Raw genomic sequence first — 24338 nt, 5'->3', positions numbered from 1 at the left:
CCTCGCCGATGCAACAGAGCGGGACGCTATCAGTTACCATCGCCACTAAACTCCCGCCGAATTTTGCAGGACTCGTTAGTGGTGCTGCACCCGGGCAGAAGTTGTTTGCGCTCTGTTACCATCCCCCTGGGGCGCTAAGGGGAGCCACAAACACCCTGAATTTCTGCCCCCCCCAATTTTTATTCTTGGCCCATTCCCCTCCCCCCCCCACCCCCGACCCCCACTGCCCCTACTCTCTTTTCCGGCAGTCACTGACTCCTGTGGGCTTAATCTCCAGACACCGGACACCCTTGGGTACCTCACTCAACTGGCCCTTTGTGTGCGGGGCTGAACAGGATATTTAGGCACAGCTGAGCCCGATCCTGTCCTCACGCGTTCTCTTTGCTTCTGTTCCCTCTAGACTTGACTATTCCAATGCACTCCTGGCCGGCCTCCCAGCTTCCACCCTCCATAAACTTAAGCTCACCCAAAACTCTGCCGCCCATATCCTAACTTGTACCAAGTCCCGTTTACCCATCGCACCTTGCTCGCTGACTTACTTTGACATTTTACTATGTTAAAGGCGCTATATAATTGTAAGTTTGTTGTTGTTGTTGGAGTCACTAGAAGGTGACCAGGAGCGGAAACCCTGGCTGATCTTTGGCCCCTCCCCAACCCAAGGGCACTGAAACTAACTGAGGTAAGTTTGGCTGAGTGTTAGCACTCGCATCTCTGAGTCAGAAAGTAGTGAGTTCAAGTCCCAGTCCAGAGACTTGGGCCAGTTTAACTGGGTGCAAGGAATGATACCTGCTCCTGAATGGGGAGGCCCGAGGCACACTGAATATTTGGCCTCGGGCCTCATTTACATCAGATTAGCGAGCTTCAGGCACCTGCTGGACGCCCCCAGGCAGCTCACTGGCAAAGAGGCTTTGATTTTCCAGCTGTTGCATTGCCAGCAGTGGCCCTCAGGCAGGACTTTAAAGGGACAGAGATGTGACCAGGAGGGGGTATATTGGGACGGGGGTCGAGGCAACAATTGGGAGAGGAGTTGTGGCAGTGATCGGGGATGGGGGAGGGAGGTGAGCGGTGGCCAGCAGTGGCTGCATGGTTTTAACGTGGGGTCAGGATGCAGGCATCACAGTTTTGAAGATTTACCTTCTCTTAGTTCCTCTTCAGAAAGCAAACAAGATGAGAGAATTAAGAAAAAGAATACATTAGTTAAAGATACCTCTTCTGTCATCTGTCCACCAACTAACTGCAATTTATAATTATGGGCTGTTCCTCCTGAGCATTAATAGTGATCCTATGATTTAAGTAACACAAGTTAAATATTGAACAACAAACAAGATGTCTAAAGGCTCCCATAGTAGTTTGGGCTCACTAAAATAAGCTAGATATCTATATATTATTAATAATATAGCACACAGTGCACACTTCCTGTCACACATCATTACTTCCTGGAACACTTTTTATATCAACATTTATAATGGAATCTTACATTTGCTAATATTTATATGGGATTTTCTTTGTAAAAATTATACATGGGTAAATGATATGTAAACATTTCACTGTCATGGTTTTTAATGTCATGATGAACCAACTAAATCACTCAAAGCACTGACTGAAAGAAAATATCAATGGAAATGAGAATCAGGTGATTACTCTAACAAGCAGCCGATCTATAATGCCCGTTTTACATGGCATTGCAAATCTATCCTGGAGTCTTTTACAGCCACACCCTGTGGTCTGGATGACATCGGCTGCAGGTTTTCTTGCAGTAGGCAGCATTGTCATTCCACTGCCTCCAATTTACACCCTGTGCAACAAAGCTCCTCACTGAGATCTTCATACGATCTGTGTGTCTTGTAAATTCTTTGGAGAGGGAAGGGGGGGATGGTGGTCTTATTTTGTATGGCACCTCCTTCTCAAATGCTGCCTTACTCCCCTTTGCTCCCTATACCTTACACTGTTCCTCCTCCATTTCCTGATGGTCTCACTGGCCCACAGGCTGCCAGAGATAAGTTCAGCTCTCTCCAGGCCAACATGCTGCTCCACAAGCTCACCTTCAAAACACTTTTTAAAGCTTCTCAAGGTCACAGGCTCTAATGTGAAGCACTTCCACCTGCATGGACTGATACTAGTAACAGGTACTTCTTTTAACTCGTCGCCAATTACCGTAGGGCACTGGTAGTGCTAGTTAGGGTGTACTGGGGACCCGATGCCATTCCAACAGCCTCTGTATGCTCACTGTCAGAGGACTCCTTCTCTGACTGGAAACAGCAGTGAGGTAATTACGTAGAATTACATTGAATATATGGCACAAAAACAAGCCATTCGGTCCAACCAGTCCATACTGGCATTTATGCTCCACTCGAGCCTCCTCCTAGCCTCCCCTTAAATGCATCGATATTATTTGCCTCAACTGCTCCCTGTGGTAGCAAGTTCCCGTGGTGGAAACCTAGTGTACACGGGACTCCCAACTTTTTGCCTCACTGAGTTCCATTCTGATGCCATAGAATTGCTGAGAAAGTCGAGCAAATTCGAGGACCATGTGCATCATCCTTGTGTTACCCTTTACATCCAGTCCATTTCGGAACAAAGAAATTGTTAGGCGCAAAAAGACCAAGGTTCTTCTAGTTCGCCTTGTACCTTCCGGGCAGTCGCACAATAAAATGAGAATGGATTTGTTGACTAATTACAGTGGTGGAGAGCTCAGGGAACCATAGGTCCAAAGTCACCTCCCAAGCCATGCTACACATACTGCATTTCAGGTCTCAAATTGCACTGAATTGGTTGACCAGAATTGGGAGAATGTGAGGCTCTAGTTTGGACAGAACAGCATCCTATGGTGCAGGTGGAGTCATGTCCCCATAATGTCCACATCAGACTTGTCCTTGACAACGCTAAAGGAACCTCGACACTTCTTAAGTTAGCTTTTGTCAGGAAAATTCTCCAGCACCTGAGGGTATTGTTATATATGTGAACTTGTATTTACTCTGTACAGCCACCAGAGGGTTCATCCCCTGGAGTCCCAAGGGATCCCATAATCCCTTGGGAGCACAGGTATTTAAGGAGGCCTCACAGGTTGGAGAGGCACTCTGGAGACCTACACTAAAAGACTAACGTTACACTTTACTTTGAGCTCACAGTGTTCAGTCTGACTCTTTCTCCATACTTAACAACTGGTGTTGAGATACAGATAGCGAACCCAAACATGCAGAGAAGAGTAGGCATCCTGGAGAAATTTTCGGAGGGAGATGATTGGGAAACTTTTGTGGAACGACGCGACCAATACTTTGTAGCCAATGCGCTTGATGGGGAAGAGAACGCTGCCAAACGAAGGGCAATCCTCCTCACCGTCTGTGGGGCACCAACGTATGACCTCATGAAGAATCTGCTCACTCCAGCGAAACCCACGGAAAAATCATACGACGATTTGTGCACACTGGTCCGAGAGCATTTGAACCTAAAGGAAAGCGTTCTGATGGCGAGGTACCGGTTCTACACTTACAAAAGATCTGAAGGCCAGGAAGTGGTGAGTTATGTCGCCGAGTTAAGACGCCTTGCAGGACATTGCGAATTTGAAGGACATTTGGAGCACATGCTCAGAGACTTTTTGTACTTGGCATTGGCCACGAAACCATACTTCGCAAACTTTTGACTGTAGAGACCCCAACCTTGAGTAAGGCCATAGCGATAGCCCAGGCGTTCATTGCCACCAGTGACAATACTAAGCAAATCTCTCAGCACACAAGTACTGCTACAAGTACTGTGAAGAAAGTGATGTTGTTTTCGAATCATAACGTACAGGGCAAGTCACACATACCTGCAGCTACACGTCCGCAGATGTCTCAGAGTCCACCATCAAGGGTGATGAATGCAAGGCCATTAACACCTTGTTGGCACTGCGGGGGTGATCATCGTTTCCATTCATGCCGATTCAAATGGTACATTTGCAGGGGCTGTGGAACAATGGGACACCTCCAATGAGTGTGCAGGCGAGCTGCAAATCCTGCAAACCATCATGTTGCAGAGGAGGACAGATCCACGGAGGATCACGACGAACCAGAGCCTCAGACCGAGGATGCAGAGCTACATGGGATGCACACATTCACCACGAATTGTCCCCCGATAATGCTGAATGTTGAACTAAATGGATTCCCGGTGTCAATGGAGCTGGGCAGGGGCGCGAGCCAGTCCATCATGGGCAAAAAGACTTTGGAAAGATTGTGGTGAAACAAGGCCTCAAGGACAGTCTTAACTCCAATTCGCACAAAATTAAGAATTTACACAAAAGAACTGATTCCTGTAATCGGCAGTGCTACCGTAAAGGTCTCCTACGATGGAGCGGTGCACATGCTACCACTCTGGGTGGTACCAGGCGATGGTCCCACGCTACTCGGCAGGAGCTAGCTGGGAAAGATACGCTGGAACTGGGACGATGTCGGAGCGCTATCGCCCGCTGACGACACTTCGTGTGCCCAGGTCTTAAACAAATTTCCTTCGCTGTTCGAACCAGGCATCGGGAGATTCCAAGGAGCAAAAGTGCAGATCCACCTAATTCCGGGGGTGCGACCCATCCATCACAAGGCGAGAGCAGTATCGTACATGATGAGAGAAAGGGTAGAGATCGAACTAGACTGGCTGCAAAGAGAGGGCATCATTTCACCGATCGAGTTCAACGAGTGGGCTAGTCCGATCATTCCTGTCCTCAAGGGAGATGGCACCGTCAGAATCTGTGGCAATTACAAAGTAACTATCAATCGTTTCTCCCTGCAGGACCAATACCCACCACCAAAGGCCGACGACTTCTTTGCAACGCTGGCGGGAGGAAAGACGTTCACGAAGCTGGATCTGACTTCAGAGTACATGACGCAGGAACTGGAGGAATCATCGAAGGCCCTCACCTGCATCAACACGACAAAGGTCTTTTTGTTTATAACAGATGCCCGTTTGGAATCCGATCAGTGATGGCGATATTCCAGAGAAACATGGAAAGCTTACTGAAGTGGGTCCTGCACACCGTGGTCTTCCAGGACGACATATTGTTCACAGGTCGGAAAACAGTCGAGCACCTGGAGGAGGTTCTTCGTCGACTTAACTGCGTGGAGCTCAGGTTAAAATGCTTGAATTGCATTTTCCTGGTGCTTGAAGTGGAGTTCTTGGGAAGGAGGATTGCGGCGGACGGCATCAGGCCTACCAACGCAAAGACGGAGGCAATTGAGAATGCACCGAGTCCACAGAATGTGACGGAACTGCGGTCGTTTCTGGGACTCTTGAACTACTTTGGTAACTTCTTACCGGGTCTTAGCACACGGTTAGAACCACTGCATGTTTTACTATGGAAAGGGGATGAATGGGTTTGGGGCAAAAGCCAAGAAAATGCCTTTGTAAAAGCGAGAAAATTGTTATGCTCAAACAAATTGCTTGTGTTGTATGATCCGTGTAAGCATTTGGTGCGTCGTCATATGGCGTCGGCTGTGTATTGCAACAAGCTAATGATTTCGGGAAACTGCAACCGGTTGCTTATGCATCCAGGAGTCTGACTAAGGCTGAGAGAGCCTACAGCATGATTGAAAAAGAAGCGGAAGCATGTGTCTATGGGGTAAAGCAAATGGGGGTAGAAATGGCGCAGCACGCAGATCAAGCCATGGTTATGGAAGCATTTGCGAGTGAACAATCACCCGTCACTGCCCGGCAGATCAAAACCTGGACAAGCCAGGACCCCTTATTATCCCTAGTCAAAAGCTGTGTGCTTCACGGGAGCTGGTCCAGCATCCCAATGGAAATGCAGGAAGAGATTAAGCCATTCCAGCGACGCAAAGATGAAATGTCTATACAAGCAGACTGCCTTCTGTGGGGCAATCGAGAAGTGGTCCCCAATAATGGCAGAGACACCTTCATCAATGACCTCCACAGTACACACCCAGGCATCGTAATGATGAAAGTGATAGCCAGATCCCACGTGTCGTGGTCCAGTATCGATGCGGACTTAGAGTCCTGCGTTCACAGATGTAATACATGCTCTCAGTAAAGCAATGTACCCAGGGAGCCGCCACTAAGTTTATGGTCTTGGCCCTCCAAACCATGGTCTAGGTTACACGTCGACTATGCAAGCCCGTTCTTGGGTAAAATGTTCCTTGTGGTTGTAGACGCATATTCCAAGTGGATTGAAAGTGAGATAATGTCGGCTAGCAGGTCTGCTGCCACTACTGAAAGCCTGCGAGCCATGTTTGCCACTCACGGCTTACCCGATGTCCTGGTGAGTGACAACGGGCCATGTTTTACCAATGCTGAGTACAAAGAATTCATGACCCGTAACGAGATCAAACATGTCACATCTGCCCCGTTTAAACCAGCATCCAATGGTCAGGCAGAGAGAGAGGTGCAAACCATCAAGCAAGGCTTGAAGAGGGTAACTGAAGGCTCACTGCAGACTCGCCCATCCCGAGTCCTGCTTAGCTACCGAACGAGACCCCACTCACTCACTGGGAACCCACCTGCTGAACTGCTCATGAAAAGAGCACTTAAGACAAGGCTCTTGTTAGTTCACCCTGATCTACATGAACAGGTAGAGAGCAGGCGGCTTCAACAAAGTGCATACCATGATAGCGCAAATGTGTCACGCGAGATTGAAATCAATGATCCTGTATGTGTATTGAATTATGGACAAGGTCCCAAGTGGCTTCCCAGCACTGTCGTGGCCAAAGAGGGGAGCAGGGTGTTTCGGGTCAAACTTTCAAATGTACTCATTCACCGGAAACACTTGGACCAAATCAAACTCAGATTACGGACTATCCTGAGCAACCCACCTTGGACCCTACCTTTTTTGATCCCCCAACAGACACACCAGCGGCAACCGGCACCACTGTTGTCCACGAAGCAGAACCCATCATCCACAGCAGCCCTGCAGGGCCCAACACACCAGGCAGCCCAGCAAGGTCAGCTGTACAGCAGCCCAGCGAGGGCCCAACAAATGATTCAACAACACCAGCTTTCACACCGAGATGATCAACCAGGGCAAGAAGGGCCCCAGATCGACTCACATTGTAAATAGTTACTCTATTGACTTTGGGGGGGCGGGGGGAGCGTTGTTATATATGTGGACTTGTATTTACTCTATACAGCCACCAGAGGGCTCATCCCCTGGAGTCCCAAGGGATCCCATAATCCCTTGGGAGCACAGGTATTTAAGGAGGCCTCAGAGGTTGGAGAGGCACTCTGGACCTGCAAAAGAAGACTAAGGTCACACTTTACTTTGAGCTCAGTGTTCAGTCTGACTCTTTCTCCATACTTAACAGGTATCATCAACCTCACTTTGGGAAACCAACTCCAATAGCTCCACCCAGAGCATCTCAGAGGCCTCCTGTGCACTTGGTCCTGTGCTATACCGAGAGCCTTGTATATTCAGCCCTTGTCTTATAGGTATAGTATACAGTAGGTGGAGATCTGTTTGCTCATTTCCCCATTGAGCCAAAATCCGCAATTACTTCCAGACTTCTGGACCAAAGTAGCTACAGTTTTCCTCCCAGTCCTGCTGGGCGAGATTGCTCGGCATTCTCTCCTCTTCCAAACCACCGCACTGTGGCTGAGCCTCATCACTGGCAATAATCTCTGTGCAGTAACATTTCAGTCTGCTCCCTGATAAGGGCAACATGACACAATGCGGGGGTAAGGTGGAGGTAGGGGGGGGGGCCGGAAGCTCGCCAAGATTTACTTCTTATTGTAATTAAGAAAAACCCATTCCTTCCTACACCTCCTAATACAGAGGCACAAATCTGGGCCAGTAGCACTCGAGGAGGGTGAAGAAAAGTGACGGGTAGGGGAGAGGAGAGGGGAGTCTGGCACTGTTCCCAACCAGAAAATGGTGCCACACCAACCGTGCCTACCCAATTACTGGCTGTATCGTTTGCAGTTTACAGGAAGTATTATTCACACTGTACATTAAACACACAAGACTTACCTACCTGATTCAAAGGTTTCTTCATCTGTGGAGATAAGGAACAGAATCTTAACATAACATTTTGAATGCCGATATTAAGGGTAATGTTCCAACTACATGCTTCTGGCAGGGAGGCTAACCGTGGAAGCTTATGAATTTGTGCCCGTATTTCCGATATGCAAGTCTGCCATCCAATCATCCTGCCTCACCCATCAGTCATGACTGGCTGTCAGCTCTTAACTAGTGACCCTCCAATAAGGTGGATGTAATGTATGCACCTGTGAGTATGCTCACAGGTTTATAGAGCTGTTGCCCCTCTGGGAAATCCCCTCCGTGCCTTTCAGTTCTGCGCGGAGGGGTTTCCTGTACGAGCTGCTCCTGCATACTCCACCTTGCCATCCTCGTCTGCTGTCCGGACACGCCATGGCGCACCATCTTGTCGTGTGGAAAAGGCGGGGGTCCCCAATGGAGTGCACTCTACGTGGGAGTCCTCCCATTATTTATTGAGGACTTGGCCTGGAGGGTGGTGCACGGAACAGTCCCGTGCAATAAATTTTTAAGTCGGTTCACAGGCTCCCAGGCCACCTGCAATTTCGATGTTTTTATTGAATGTGTGAGGTTGTAGCCCCTGTTCCATTATTTGAAGGGGCTGCTCCTCAAATTCTGGTTGCACTTCAGGCCCACATTCCTGATCTTTGGGCACCCTGTGCGGAGGGGAGCAGGTAGGTCCGAAGGCCTCCTCATAGGACTGCTCCTGGGCACGGCCAAGGGGCCATCAGCCGGACCAGGGGGTAATTCAGCCTGACTGCCTGCCTCTCTTCCGCAGTTACATCCGAGCCAGGGTGTCCCTGGAGATGGAGTATGCGGTGTCCACCGGTACGCTCGCGGCCTTCCGCGAGAGGTGGGCGCCGGAGGGACTAGAGTGCATCATCATCCCCGGCAACCAAATTTTAATTTGAACCATGTCTAAAGTTTAATTTGTTTAAGTTTGTTGGTTTTAGTGCCCCCTGCCCTTTTGTGTAATTTGTGTTTTTGATGCCCTCAAAATAAAACCAAGGGGGCACTTGAAAAGCTTTTGGAGTGTGATCCCCCTTTAATCAGGGCCACTTGATTAATGTTTACAACAAAATAGTTGTAGAGCTTTGCATTGTGAGTGGCTTAGCCAGTTACGTGATGTTCACAAGACTCAATAAAACCCCAGTCAGTTGAGTCTAGGTCATCCACAATGAGGCATGTAGTTGTGAGCCTAGTGGATGAACTGGTAATGTGTAGTTTGATTGTTAAATCTTTGTTAATAAACCAACTAGTTCTTAATAGCAATGTGTTGCTATGAATTCTTAAGCAAAGAACCCACGAAACAAATACATTACAGTGGGCACACAATTAACCCACAGACTCGTCCTCCAGCGTCATTCCCCTTTCACTCTGAAGGTACTCAACACTCCAAGGAGCTGACTTTCAGGCATCCATGAGTTATATGATATTAGATGTTCTCCTGTAATCGCGCTTTGCTGTTGGCCCCTCTCTAATATAGAATAGCCACCCCCTCGCACTCTCAAAATATATCAGTCAGTAGGGCTCCCTCACCAATATAGCTAACTGTGTCCTGTGTCACCGTGCCGCCCGAACAGCTGAAAGAAACCATCGTAAATGTAAAAACGCATGAAATGTTGTGGATGGTTTTCGACAGGACGTAGGCAGAGATTGTTTGAGTCTCTCCCAATCACCACTTCCACACACTCACACACACTAACCTCTGAAATGGAATATGAAATGCCCTCCCAACCCCAAATCCAGTCCCTTTTCACAGGCCAACCCCCACCTCCCCACCTTCTCACCATATGCCTCAATCTCAACCACCCAGCTTTGCGTTGGTTAGCTCTGGGTTCACACTCTGTCAAAGGACCTTCATACCTCCAGATTAATGCCTGTCAAGGAATACCTGGATCCCGCCCTCCAGCAACCAAGAGCAGCATTTCTTTTGTTAGGGTTTGTTTACCCCATCTCTTATCTGGGGGATTGTGCAGGCTCCAAGAACTCAGAAGTGAGAATGTGAACATTAAACTAAGACACGCTGGGCTGGATTTTCGTTACTGTCCATTTCGCGATGTTATTCATGGTGGGGCAGTAATTATAGCACCCGAGAAACGTTTGCACCTCAGACAACAAAATTCATCAGTGTGGGATGGAGCGCTAAGGGAGGCGTTACACACTTCTTTTAGGGTGCAAGGCCAGCTGAGCAACTGAAAATCCGTTTCTAAAGAGCCAGCCTCGGAGGGCCCTAAGAGAGGCTTCTGTGGCAAAAAAAATCACAACTAAAAACACAACAAACATTCCCAATACCTTAAACACCCCACAATAAGCTGCATCACAAGAATAAAAAGGGGCGATCAGAATACTGGGAATGTACTGTAGACCCCCAAGCAGTCAGAGGGAGACAGAAGAACAAATATGTGGGCAAACTGCTGCGAAGAGCAAAAACTATAGAGCTGTAATAGTGGGGGTTTCAACTATCCTAATATTAACTGGGAAAAAGACAGTGTGAATGGTACAGGGTGTGCAGAATTCCTAAAATGCATTCAGGAGAACTTCTTTAGCCAGTATGTAACAAGCCCAACAAGGGAGGGGGCGATTCTGGACTTGGTTTTGGGGAATGAAGAGGGGAAGTAGAAGTGGTATCAGTGGGAGAGCATTTTGGTGCTAGTGATCATAATTTAGTAAGATTTAGGGTAGTTATGGAAAACGACAAAGGGGGACCAGGAATAAAAGTTCTCAATTGAGGTAAAGCCAATTTTGCTGAGCTGAGATGTGATTTAGCCAAAGTGGACTGGAAACGGCTACTTGATGGTAAATCAGTGTCAGAGCAATGGGAGGCATTCAAGAAGGAGATCCTGAGGGTACAGAGCAAGTATATTCCCTTAAAAAATAGGGTGGGTCTAACAAATCTAGAACCCCCTGGATATCAAGGGGCATACAGGGTAAGATAAAGAAAAAAAGGGAAGCTTATAATAGATAAAGAGAACTCAACACTGCAGAAACTCTAGAGGAGTATAAGAAGTTCAGGAGTACAATTAAAAAATATATCAGGAAAGCAAAGAGAGAACATGAAAGAATATTGGAAGTAAAATTAGGGAAAACCTAAAGATGTTTTATAAATACATTATGAGCAAGAGGATAACTAGAGAAAGAGTGGGGCCTAAAGGAAATCTGTGTGTGGAGGTGGAAGATGTAGATAGGATTCTTAATGAATACTTTGCATCTGTTTTCACAAAAGAGAGGAGCGATGCAGACTTTGCACTGAGGGAGGAGAAGTGTGAAATATTAGATGAAATAAACATAGTGAGAAAGGAAGTATTAAGGGACTTGGCAGCTTTGAAAGTGATAAATCCCCAGACCCAGATGAAATGTATCCCAGGCTATTAAGAGAAGCAAAAGAGGAAATATTAGAGTCTCTGACCATCATTTTCCAATCCTCTCTGACTACAGGTGTAGTGCCAGAGGACTGGAGGACTGCAAATGTTGTACCTTTGTTTAAAAAGGTAGAAAGAGATAAACCGAGTAATTACAGGCCAGTCAGCCTAACCTCGGTGGTGGGCAAATTATTGGAAAAAATCCTGAGGGACAGGATAAATCTTCATTTGGAAAGACATGGATTAATCAAGGACAGTCAGCATGGATTTGTCAAGGGAAGGTTATGTCAGACTAACTTGATTGAGTTTTTCGAGGACGTAACCAGGAGGGTCGATGAGGGCAGTGCGTATGATGTAGTGTATATGTATTTTAGCAAAGTTTTTGATAAGGTCCAACATGGCAGACTGGTCACGAAAGTAATAGCCCATAGGATCCAGGGCAAAGTGGCATGTTGGATCCATAATTGGCTCAGAGGCAAGAAGCAAAGGGTAGTGATTGATGGGTATTTTTGTGACTAGAAGGCTGTATTCAGTAAGGTTCCGCAGGGCTCAGTGCTGGATCCATTGCTTTTTGTGATATATATCAATGACTTGGACTTAAATGTTGGGGGTATGATTAAGAAGTTTGCAGATGACACTAAAATAGGCCATGTGGTTGATAATGAAGAAGAAAGCTGTGGACTGCAGGTAGATATCAATGTACTGGTCAGGTGGACGGAACAATGACAAATGGAATTCAATCTGGATAAGTGTGAGGTAATGCATTTGGGGAGGTCTAACAAGGCAAGGGAATACACATTAAATGGTACGACACTGAAAAATGTAGAGGAACAAAGGGACCTTGGAGTGCAGGTCCACAGATCCCTGAAGGTAGCAGACCAGGTAGATAAGGTGGTAAAGAAGGCATATGGAATACTTGCCATTATTAGTTGAGGCATAGAATACAAGAGCAAGGAGGTTATGCTTGAACTGTATAAAACATTGTTTAGGCTGCAGCTGGAGTACTGTGCGCAGTCCTGGTCACCACATTACAGGAAAGATGTGATTGCACTGGAAAGGGTGCAGAGGAGATTTACAAGAATGTGACCTAGACTGGACAATTTTGTCGAGGAGGAAAGATAGGAGATGCTGGGTCTGTTTTCTTTGGACCAGAGGAGGCTAAGAGGAGACCTGATTCAGGTGTATAAAATTATAATGGGCCTGGATAGAGTGGATAGGAAGGACCTGTTTCCCTTGGCAGAGGGGTCAACAACCAGGGGGCATAGATTTAAAGTAATTTGGGGGAGGTTTAGAGGAGACATGAGGGGAAATTTCTTCACTCAGAGGGTGGTGGGTGTTATTTATGTGGACTTGTATTTACTCTGTACAGCCACCAGAGGGCTCATTCCCCGGAGTTCCAAGGGATCCCATAATCCCTTGGGAGCACAGGTATTTAAGAAGGCTTCACAAGTTGGAGAGGCACTCTGGAGACCTGCAATAAAAGACTAAGGTTACACATTACTTTGAGCTCACAGTGTTCAGTCTGACTCTTTCTCCATATACGACAACTGGCGACGAGATACAGATAGCGAACCCAAAGATGCAGAGAACAGTGGGCAACCTGGAGAAATTTTCGGAGGGAGATGATTGGGAAACTTTTGTGGAGCGACTCGACCAATACTTCGTGGCCAACGAGCTAGATGGGGAAGATTGCTTAGTATTGCCACCAGTGACAATACGAATCAAATCTCTCAGCACACAAATGCTGCTACAAGTACTGTGAACAAAGTGATGTTGTTTTTGAATCACAACTGTTGTGTTCCTGACACAGATGAGACTGCACACAGGGAGGTTAAAGTAACAGTGATCTCAGTCTTTATTAAGACACTCCAGAGTGAGCAACAGGCCTTAGGGGCCGGCTTATATACAGTAGAGCGATTCCCCTCACCCTCTGTGGGGCACCAATGTATGGCCTCATGAAGAATCTTCTCACTCCAGCGAAACCCACGGAAAATCGTACGATAATTTGTGCACACTGGTCCGAGAGCATTTGAACCCGAAGGAAAGCGTTCTGATGGCGAGATACCGGTTCTACACCTACAAAAGGTCTGAAGGCCAGGGAGTGGCGAGTTATATCGCTGAGCTAAGACGCCTTGCAGGACATTACGAATTTGAAGGACATTTGGAGCACATGCTCAGAGACTTTTTTGTACTCGGCATTGGCCACGAAACCATACTTCGCAAGCTTTTGACTGCAGAGACCCCAACCTTGAGTAAGGCCATAGCGATAGCCCAGGCGTTCAATGCCACCAGTGACAATATGAATCAACTCTCTCAGCACACAAGTGCTACTACAAGTACTGTGAACAAAGTGATGTTGTTTTCGAATTGTAACTGTTGTGTTCCTGACACAGATGAGACTGCACACAGGGAGGTTAAAGCAACAGTGACCTCAGTCTTTATTAAGACACTCCAGAGTGAGGAACAGGCCTTAGGGGCCGGCTTATATACAGTGCTCCCAATAGATGCTGGGATCCCTTGGGACTGCAGGGGATGCACTCCTTGGTGGCGGAACATGGGAGTGCATGCTTTACAGATACACACCATCACTCCCCCGCAAAGTCAAAGTGAAAACTATTTACAAGGTGAGGCGATCGGGAGCCTTTCTTTCCCTGGTGGACCGCCTCGGTACAAATGTCTATTCTGGTGTGTTGGCTGTGCCCTCGCTGGGCTGGTGTGTTGTTGACCCTGCAGGGCTGTTGGGTGAACCTGGCCTTGCTGGGTGTTGGGCGTGATGGGTTCGATTTCCTTGTCCAGGGTGGTGTCGTTGATCCTTTGAGTGTGTGTTGTGGGCTTGAAAAAGGTGGTGTCTGCTGTCGGTTGTTCAGGGCAGTATGTGAACTGCAGCCTCGTTTGGTCCAGGTGCTTTCTGCAAATTTGTCCATTGTCTAGCCTACTCCCTTCTGTAGCTATCACTGTGCCCGCAATCCACTTGGGACCATGTCCATAGTTTAGCACATACACAGGGTCATTCAGATCAATTTCCCGTGACACAGTGGCGCGACCATCGTTTACATTTTGTTGCTGCTGCCTGCTCTCTACCTGATCATGCAGGTTGGGGTGAACCAGCGAGAGTCTGGTTTTAAATGTCCTTTTCATGAGTAGCTCAGCCGGGGGCACCCTTGTGAGCGAATGGGGTCTCGTGCGGTAGCTGAGCAGTACTCGGGACAGGCGGGTTTGGAGTGAGCTTTCTGTGACTCGCTTAAGGCTCTGTTTGATTGTTTGTGCTGCCTGTTCTGCCTGCCCATTGGAGGCTGGTTTAAACGGGGCCGAGGTGACATGTTTGATCCCATTGCGGGTCATAATTTCTTTAAATTCGGCACTGGTGAAACATGGCACATTATCACTGACCAGTATGTCAGGCAGGCCGTGGGTGGCAAACATGGCCCTCAGGCTGTCAATGGTGGCGGTGCTTCCCGACATTATTTCACATTCAATCCATTTTGAAAAAGCATCCACCACCACCAGGAACATTTTACCGAGAAACGGGCCCGCATAGTCGACATGGATCCTTGACCATGGTCTGGAGGGCCAGAACCACAAACTTAGTGGTGCCTCTCTGGGTGCGTTGCTCAACTGAGTACACACACTGCATTGCCGTACACAGGACTCTAAGTCAGAGTCGATGCCAGGCCACCACACGTGGGATCTGGCTATCGCTTTCATCATTACTACACCCGGGTGTGTACTGTGGAGATCCGAGATGAACGTCTCCCTGCCATTTTTGGGTAGCACTACGTGGTTACCTCACACAGGCAGTCAGCCTGAATGGACAGCTCATCCTTTCGCCACTGGAACGGCTTGATTAGCTCTTGCATTTCAACGGCGATGCTGGCCCAGCTCCCATGCAGTACACAGTTTTTTACTAGGGACAGCAGAGGATCTTGGCTAGTCCAAGTCCTAATCTGGTGGGTCGTGACCGGTGATTTGTCATTTTCAAATGCTTCCATGACCATCAACAAGTCTGCGGGCTGCGCCACCATCAACAAGTTTGCAGGCTGTGCCATTTCCACCCCCGTGGTGGGCAATGGTAGCCGACTGAGAGCATCCGCACAGTTCTCGGTGCCTGGCCTGTGGCAGATGGTATAGTTATACGCTGATAGCGCGAGTGCTCACCTTTGTATGCGGGCTGAAGCATTAGTATTTATCCCCTTATTTTCAGCGAACAGGGATGTGAGGGGCTTTTGATCGGTTTCCAGCTCAAATTTGAGGCCAAACACGTACTGATGTATTTTCTTTACCTCGAACACACATGCTAATGCCGCTTTCCCAATCATGCTGTAGGCCCTCTCGGCCTTAGACAAGCTCCTGGAGGCATAGGCGACAGGTTGCAACTTCCCCGCAATGTTAGCTTGTTGTAATACACACCCGACTCCGTACGACGATGCGTCACAAGTCTTTTACACGGATTCTACAATACAAGCAGCTTGTTGGAGCATAAAATGTTTCTGGCTTTCTCAAAAGCAATTACTTGTGTTTTTTTCCCACACCCAGTTCTCACCTTTACACAATAACACATGTAGGGGCTCTAAGAGGGTGCTTAACCCCGGGAGGAAGTTACCAAAATAGTTGAGGAGTCCCAGGAATGACCGCAGCTCCGTGACGTTCTGTGGCCTGGGCGCGTTCCTGATAGCCTCTGTCTTGGTGTCTGTGGGCCGAATGCCATCCGCCGCGATCTTTCTCCCCAAAAACTGCACTTCTGTTGCCATGAAGACGCATTTCGACCTCCTCAGCCGCAGCCCTACGCGATCCAGTTGCTGGAGGATCTCCTCCAGCTTTTGTAGGTGCTCGAAAGTGTCCCGACCCGTGACCAATATGTCGTCCTGAAAAACCACCATGCGTGGTACCGACTTGAGTAGGCTCTCCATGTTTCTCTGGAAGATCGCTGCAGCTGACCGAATTCCAAACAAGCATCTGTTGTAGTTGAACAGTCCCTTGTGTGCGTGTTGATGCAGGTGAGGCCCTTCGAAGACTCCTCCAGCTCCTGCGTCATGTAGGCCAAAGTCAGGTCAAGCTTGGTGAACGTCTTGCCTCCTGCCAGCGTCGCAAATAGGTCGTCTGCCTTAGGTAGCGGGTATTGGTCCTGTAGTGAAAAACGATTAATAGTTACTTTATAATCGCCACAAATCCTGACCGTGCCATCACTTTTGAGTACTGGAATAATTGGGCTGGCCCACTGGGGAGATGATGCCCTCACGTTGCAGCCTGTCCAGCTCGATATCCACTCTCTCCCTCATCATGTGAGGTACCGCTCGCGCCTTGTGGTGAATGGGTCGTTCCTCTGGGACCAAGTGGATCCGCACCTTCGCCCTGGAAAAGTTTCCAATGCCTGGCTCAAGAAAGGAAGGAAATTTGTTAAGAACCTGATTACATGAGGCCTCATCGACATGTGATAGCGCTCAGATGTCATCCCAGTTCCAGCGGATTTTGCCCAGCCAGCTCCTTCCAAGCAGTGTGGGGCCATCGCTCGGGACAATCCAGAGTGGCAGTTCGTTCATCGTGCCCTTGTAGGTGACCTTGACCATGGCGCTGCCCAGGACAGTGATAAGCTTTTTGGTGTATGTTCTCAGTTTAGTGTGGATGGGGCTCAGGGCTGGTCTGAGTGCCTTGTTGCACCACAGTCTCTCAAACATCTTTTTAGTCATGATAGATTAGCTAGCGCCAGTGTCCAGTTCTATGGCTACGGGTAAGCCATTCAATTTTACATTTAGCATTATAGGTTGACATTTCGTCGAAAACGTGTGCACCCCGTGTACTTCAGCATCTGCCTCCTCTCTCTGAGGCTCGAAATTGCTTTGATCCACCATGGACCGGTCTTCCTCTGCCACGTGGCGGTTAGCAGGTTTTGCAGAGCTTGCAGCTCATCTGCAAGCTCTTTGGAGGTGCCTCATTGTTCCACAGCTCTTGCAAACACACCCTTGGAAGCGGCAGGAGTAGGCTGAATGGAATCCACCACAACACCAACAAGGCTTGAATTGCCTTGCATTCATCCTTTGTTGCAGACTCTGAGTCATCTGGGTCACCTGAGGCCTGCTGGCAGTTACAGACTCGTGGTTTCTGCGCTGTACATTTCTGCTCGCAAACAGTTCCAGTTAATTTATGAACATTTCTAGCACTTGTGTGCTGAGAGATTTGTTTGGTGTTATCACTGGTGGACATAAACGCCTGTGCTATCACAATGGCTTTACTGTGGGTCGCTGTCTCTACAGTCAAATGTTTTCGTAGGATGGTCTCGTGGCCAATGCCCAGTACAAAAAAGTCTCTGAGCATTTGCTCCAGGTAGCCATCAAACTCACATTATCCTGCAAGTCGCCTTAGTTTGGCGACGTAGCTTGCCACTTTCTGACCTTCAGATCGCTGGCACGTGTAGAACCGATACCTCGCCATCAGCACGCTCTCCCTCGGGTTAAGATGCTCCCGAACCAGTGTACACAGTTCCTCATATGACTTATCTGTGGGTTTCACCGGAGCCAGAAGATTCTTCATGAGGCTGTAGGTCGGTGCCCCGCAGACCGTGAGGAGGACCGCTCTCCTTTTTGCAGCGCTTCCTTCTCCATCCAGCTCGTTGGATACAAAGTACTGGTCTAGCCGTTGGACATAGGCTTCCCAGTCCTCACCCTCCGAGAACTTCTCCAGGATTCCCACAGTTTGCTGCATCTTTGCGTTGAATTCGTATACTCGTCGCCAGTTGTTGTTTTCCTGACACAGATGAGACTGCACACAGGGAGGTTAAAGTAACAGTGACCTCAGTCTTTATTAAGACACTCCAGAGTGAGAAACAGGCCTTAGGGGCCGGCTTATATACAGTGCTCCCAAGGGATGCTGGGATCCCTTGGGACTGGAGGGGATGCACTCATGGGAGTGCATGCTTTACAGATACACAACAGTAACGTACAGGGCAGGTCATGCATACCTGCAGCTACATGTCCACAGATGTCTCAGAGTCCACCATCAAGGGTGATGAATGCAAGACCATTAACACCTTGTTGGCGCTGCGGGGGTGATCATCGTTTCCATTTATGCCAATTCAAAGGATACATTTGCAAGGGCTGTGGAACAATGAGACACCTTCAATGAATGTGCAGGTGAGCTGCTAAGCCTGTTAAACCTGAAAACCACCACGTTGCAGAGGAGGGCAGATCCATGGAGGATCACGACAAACCAGAGCCTCAGATAGAGGAGGCAGAGGTACATGGGGTGCACACATTCACCATGAATTGTCCCCCGATAATGCTGAATGTTGAACTAAATGGTCTCCCAGTGTCAATGGAGCTGGACATGGGCGCGAGCCAGTCCATCATGGGCAAAAAGACTTTTGAAAGGTTGTGGTGCAACAAGGCCTCAAGGCCAGTCTTAACTCCAGTTCGCACGAGACTAATAACTTACATTAAAGAACTGATTCCTGTAATCAGCAGTGGTACCGTAAAGGTCTCCTATGATGGAGCGGTGCACAAACTACCAATCTGGGTGGTATCGGGTGATAGTCCCACGCTGCTCGGCAAGAGCTGGCTGAGAAAGATACGCTGGAACTGGGACGATGTCCGAGCACTATCGCCCACTGATGACACTTCGTGTGCCCAGGTCTTAAACAAATTTCCTTCTCTGTTCAAACCAGGCATCGGGAAATTCCAAGGAGCAAAAGTGCAGATCCACCTAATTCCGGGGGTGCGACCCATCCATCACAAGGCGAGAGCAGTACCGTGCATGATGAGAGAAAGGGTAGAGATCGAGCTAGACCGGCTGCAACGAGAGGGCATCATTTTACCGATCAAGTTCAACGAGTGGGTCAGTCCTATTGTCCCAGTCCTCAAGGGAGACGGCACCGTCAGAATCTGTGGCGATTACAAAGTAACTATAATCGTTTCTCCCTGCAGGACCAATACCCACTACCAAAAGCCAACGACCTCTTTGCAACGTTGGCGGGAGGAAAGACGTTCACGAAGCTGGATCTGACTTCAGCCTACATGACGCAGGAACTGGAGGAATCACCAAAGGCCCTCACCTGCATCAACACGCACAAAGGTCTTTTTGGTTATAACAGATGCCCGTTTGGGATCAGTGGTGGCGATATTCCAGGGAAACAAGGAAAGTTTACTGAAGCCGGTCCCGCACACCGTGGTATTCCAGGACGACATCTTGGTCACAGGTAGGAACACAGGCGAGCACCTGCAGAACCTGGAGGAGGTTCTTAGTCGAGTCAACTGCGTGGGGCTCAGGTTGAATTGCTCGAAGTGCGTTTTCCTGGTGCCTGACGTGGAGTTCCTGGGAGGGAGGATTGCGGCGGACGGCATCAGGTCCACCAACGCAAAGACGGAGCCAATCGAGAATGCACCGAGGCCACAGAACGTGATGGAGCTGCGGTCGTTTCTGGGACTCTTGAACTACTTTGGTAACTTCTTACCGGGTCTTAGCACCCTACGAGAACCACTACATGTCTTACTACGAAAAGGGGGCGAATGGGTTTGGGGCAAAAGCCAAGAAAATGCCTTTGTAAAAGCGAGAAAATTGTTACGCTGAAACAAATTGCTTGTGTCGTATGATCCATGTAAACGTTTGATACAAGCATGTGATGCGTCGTCATATGGCTTCGGCTGTGTATTGCAACAAGCAAATGATTTCGGGAAACTGCAGCCAGGAGTCTGTCTAAGGCTGAGAGAGCCTACAGCATGATTGAAAAAGAAGTGTTAGCGTGTGTCTATGGGGTAAAGAAAATGCATCAATACCTGTTTGGGCTAAAATTTGAGTTAGAAACTGAACATAAGCCACTTATATCCCTGTTTTCCGAGAGTAAAGGGATAATTACCAATGCATCGGCCCCCATCCAGAGATGGGCGCTCACGTTGTCCACATACAACTACGCCATCTGCCACAGACCAGGCACAGAAAACTGCGCCGATGCTCTAAGTAGGCTGCCATTGCCCACCACGGGGGTGGAAATGGCACAGCCCACAGATCTAGCCATGGTTATGCTAGCCAAGCATTTGAGAGTGAGCAATCAGCCGTCACTGCCTGGCAGATCAAAACCTGGTCAAGCCAGGGCCCCTTATTATCTCTAGTCAAAAGCTGTGTGCTTCACGGGAGGTGGTCCAGTGTCCCAGTGGAAATGCAGGAAGAGATAAAGCCGTTCCAGCGGCGCAAAGATGAAATGTCTCTACAGACAGACTGCCTTCTGTTGGGCAATCGAGTGGTGGTCCCCAAGAAGGGCAGAGACACCTTCATCAATCCACAGTACCCACTTGGGCATCGTAATGATGAAAGTGATAGCCAGATCCCACGTGTGGTGGCCCGGTATCGATGCGTTCACAGATGTAATAATGCTCGCAGTTAAGCAATGTAACCAGGGAGGCGTCGCTAAATTTATGGTCTTGGCCCTCTAAACCGTGGTCTGGGGTACACGTCGACTATGCAGGCCCGTTTTTGGGTAAAATGTTCCTTGTGGTTGTAGACGCGTACTCCAAGTGGATTGAATGTGAGATAATGTCGGTTCGCACGTCCGCTGCCACCATTGAAAGCCCAGGGGCCATGTTTGCCACACACGGCTTACCCGATGTCCTGGTGAGTGACAACGGGCCATGTTTTATCAGTGCTGAGTTCAAAGAATTCATGACCCTTAACGGGATCAAACATGTCACATCGGCCCCGTTTAAACCAGTGTCCAATGGTCAGGCAGAGAGAGCAGTGCAAATCATCAAGCAAGGCTTGAAGAGGGTAACTGAAGGCTCACTGCAGACTCGCCTATCCTGAGTCTGCTTAGCTACCACACGAGACCACACTCACTCACTGGGAACCCACCTGCTGAACTGCTCATGAAAAGAGCACTTAAGACAAGGTTCTCGTTAGTTCACCCTGATCTACATGAACAGGTAGAGAGAAGGCGGCTTCAACAAAGTGCATACCATGATAGAGCAAATGTGTCACGCGAGATTGAAATCAATGATCCTGTATTTGCATTAAATTATGAACAAGGTCCCAAGTGGCTTCCCGGCACTGTCGTGGCCAAAGAGGGGAGCAGGGTGTTTCGGGTTAAACTTTCAAATTGACTCATTCACCGGAAACACTTGGACCAAATCAAACTCAGATTCACGGACTACCCTGAGCAACCCACCTTGGACCCTACCTTTTTTGATCCCCCAACACACACACCAGTGGCAACCGGCACCACGGTTGACCACGAAGCAGAACCCATCATCCACAGCAGCCCTGCAGGGCCCAACACACCAGGCAGCCCAGCAAGGCCAACAAATGATGCAACAACACCAGCTGTCACACTGAGGCAATCAACCAGGGCAAGAAGGGCCCCAGATCGACTCACATTGTAAATAGTTACACTGTTTACTTTGGTGGGGGGAATGTTGTTATATATGTGGACTTGTATTTACTCTGTACAGCCACCAGAGGGCTCATTCCTTGGAGTCCCAAGGGATCCCATAATCCCTTGGGAGCACAGGTATTTAAGAAGGCTTCACAATTTGTAGAGGCACTCTGGAGACCTGCAATAAAAGACTACGGTCACACTTTACTTTGAGCTCACAGTGTTCAGTCTGACTCTTTCTCCATACACTACAGTGAGGATCTGGAACTCACTGCCTGAAAGGGTGGTAGAAGCAGCAGCCCTCACCACGTTTAAAAGATAATTGGATGCGCACTTAAAGTGCCGTAACCTACAGGGCTACAGACCAAGAGCTGGAAAGTGGGTTTAGGCTGGATAGCTCTTGGTCGGTCAGCACGGACACAAAATGGCTTCCTTCCGCACTGTAAATTTTTATGATTCTATGATTATATGAAATCTAAACAAAACAATCAAACTTACTTAATACACCAATTCCATCACTCACCGACACCGGGACAGATCTGACTGCCAGGTTTCCCAGGCGGTTCCACCACGGTGCGCTAGGCGGTCTGTAGGGTCAGCGCACAACAAATTTCAACGCGCAGTCGAAACCGCCAGCGTTGCTTGCCAGCTCAACACTCCCGGGCGGTGCTGCTCTGCCCCCTGCAAAACCAGCAACAAATTTTCCAGCAGGGCGCGGGAAACTGACCACCCGCCGGGAAAAATTTCCTCCGCTATTACCACCCCTCCATGCGCCAACAGAGGCGACAACATTGGGAAAATCCAGCCCATTGTCTTTGTGAAGATGTGTTTGGAAAATTTTTATTACCTGTTTCAATGAACTTTTCATCCATCGCCATGTCCTCTGTAAACCATGAGAATGAAACATTACTGAGGTGGGGGCTTCAGAACAGGAAATACCACCAAACTGTAGAAGCTCAGCATGTGATTGAATGTACTCACCCTCTTCCACTGGGCTCACTGCACAAACCCCGTCAGCAGCAGAAAGATAATCAGATCACATTCAGTACACTAGATCTCACTAACAATGGGAGCAACACAGCAGAAAGCCAACAGATGTCCTGAACACCTTTAAGAGATACTGCAGCCGCGACCCACTCATCATTCCAAAACGCAAATCTTGATGGTCAACGTGAGGTCTGCATACGGAGCAAAATTTCCAAAAATGGCAAAGTCAGGTTATAGCCGGGCGACAGAAGGTGAGGGCAGACACATTAAAATGGTCCTCAGGTCAGCTCATGAAACCTAAGCAGGGATTAGAGTTACAAAATCCCCACAATGAAATTCACGCATTGACAGTAACATTCCCACACTGATTATTGGAAACAATTCTGAGGGACACTATTAATTGTCATTTAGAAACACACGGATTAATCAAAGGCAGTCAGCATGGATTTGTTAAGGGAAGGTCACCGCTGACTAACGTGACTGAATTTTTTGAGGAGGTAACCAGGAGGGTCGATGAGGGCAATGCATTTGATGCAGTCTACGTGGATTTTAGCAAGGCGTTTGATAAGGTCCCACATTGCAGACTGATCAGAAAAGTAAAAGCCCATGGAATCCAAGGGAAAGTGGCAAGTTGGTTCCAAAATTTCCTCACTGGCAGGAAGCAAAGGCGAGTGGTCAGTGGGCGTTTAATGGGGTTCTGCAGGGCTCAGTACTAGGTTCCTTGCTTTTTGTGGTACAGGTGTGATGTCCGAAATCCAGAAACCTCGGGACCGAGGCCGTTCTGGATTCCGAGCATTTCCGTATTTCGGAACATCTTTGCCTGGGCTGAGGGAGGTAGGTAGGGTGGGGGAGGGGGGAATCGGTCGGGCCGCTGGAGGTCAGGGGGGGTCGGTCGGGCTGCCGGAGGTCGACGGAGGTTGGGCCGCAGGCCGGGGGAGGTCGGGTGGTGGGGGGGGGGGAGGCGGTGCAGTGGCAGCCGGTGGTCGAGCCGAGGTGGGGGGATGTCAGGCAGCTGGATGTCGGCGGAGGTCGGGCGGCAGGAGGTCGACGAAGGTTGAACCGAGGCGGGAGGAACATAAGAACATAAGAATTAGGAACAGGAGGAGGCCATCTAGCCCCTCGAACCTGCTCCGCCATTCAAAAAGATCATGGCTGATCTGGCCGTGGACGCCGTTCCCCATAACACTTAATTCACTAATTGGTTAAAAATCTATCTATCTGTGATTTGAATACATTCAATGAGCTAGCCTCAACTGCTTCCTTGGGCAGAGAATTCCACAGATTCACAACCCTCCGGGAGAAGAAATTCCTTCTCAGCTCAGTTTTAAATTGGCTCCCCCGTATTTTGAGGCTGTGCCCCCTAGTTCTAGTTTCCCCAACCAGTGGAAACAATCTCTCTGCCTCTATCTTGTCTAGCCCTTTCATTATTTTAAATGTTTCTATAAGATCACCCCTCATCCTTCTGAACTCCAATGAGTAAAGACCCAGTCTACTCAATCTATCATCATAAGGTAACCCCCTCATCTCCGGAATCAGCCTAGTGAATCGTCTCTGTATCCCCTCCAAAGTCAGTATATCCTTCCTTAAGTAAGGTGACCAAAACTGCACGCAGTACACCAGGTGCGGCCTCACCAATACCCTATACAGTTGCAGCAGGACCTCCCTTAAG

The 24338-nt window shown here is 48.6% G+C and overlaps 1 protein-coding gene across 1 annotated transcript in view; it reads right to left on the bottom strand.

Moving 5' to 3' along the window:
- Positions 1–24338, bottom strand: part of LOC139259421 (MAGUK p55 subfamily member 4-like) — a 238666-nt gene that overhangs the window by 96374 nt on the left and 117954 nt on the right. The window contains exons 10-13 of the mRNA XM_070874887.1: positions 22664–22681; positions 22530–22565; positions 7947–7967; positions 1135–1149 (exon numbers count right to left, since the gene is read on the bottom strand). Coding sequence (XP_070730988.1) covers positions 1135–1149; positions 7947–7967; positions 22530–22565; positions 22664–22681 — 90 coding nt within the window. The remainder of the gene's footprint in view (positions 1–1134; positions 1150–7946; positions 7968–22529; positions 22566–22663; positions 22682–24338) is intronic.

Source organism: Pristiophorus japonicus, chromosome 3 (genome assembly GCF_044704955.1).
Source record: "Pristiophorus japonicus isolate sPriJap1 chromosome 3, sPriJap1.hap1, whole genome shotgun sequence".
Taxonomy (NCBI): Eukaryota; Metazoa; Chordata; class Chondrichthyes; family Pristiophoridae; genus Pristiophorus; species Pristiophorus japonicus.
This window is presented reverse-complemented; position numbering and strand designations above follow the sequence as displayed.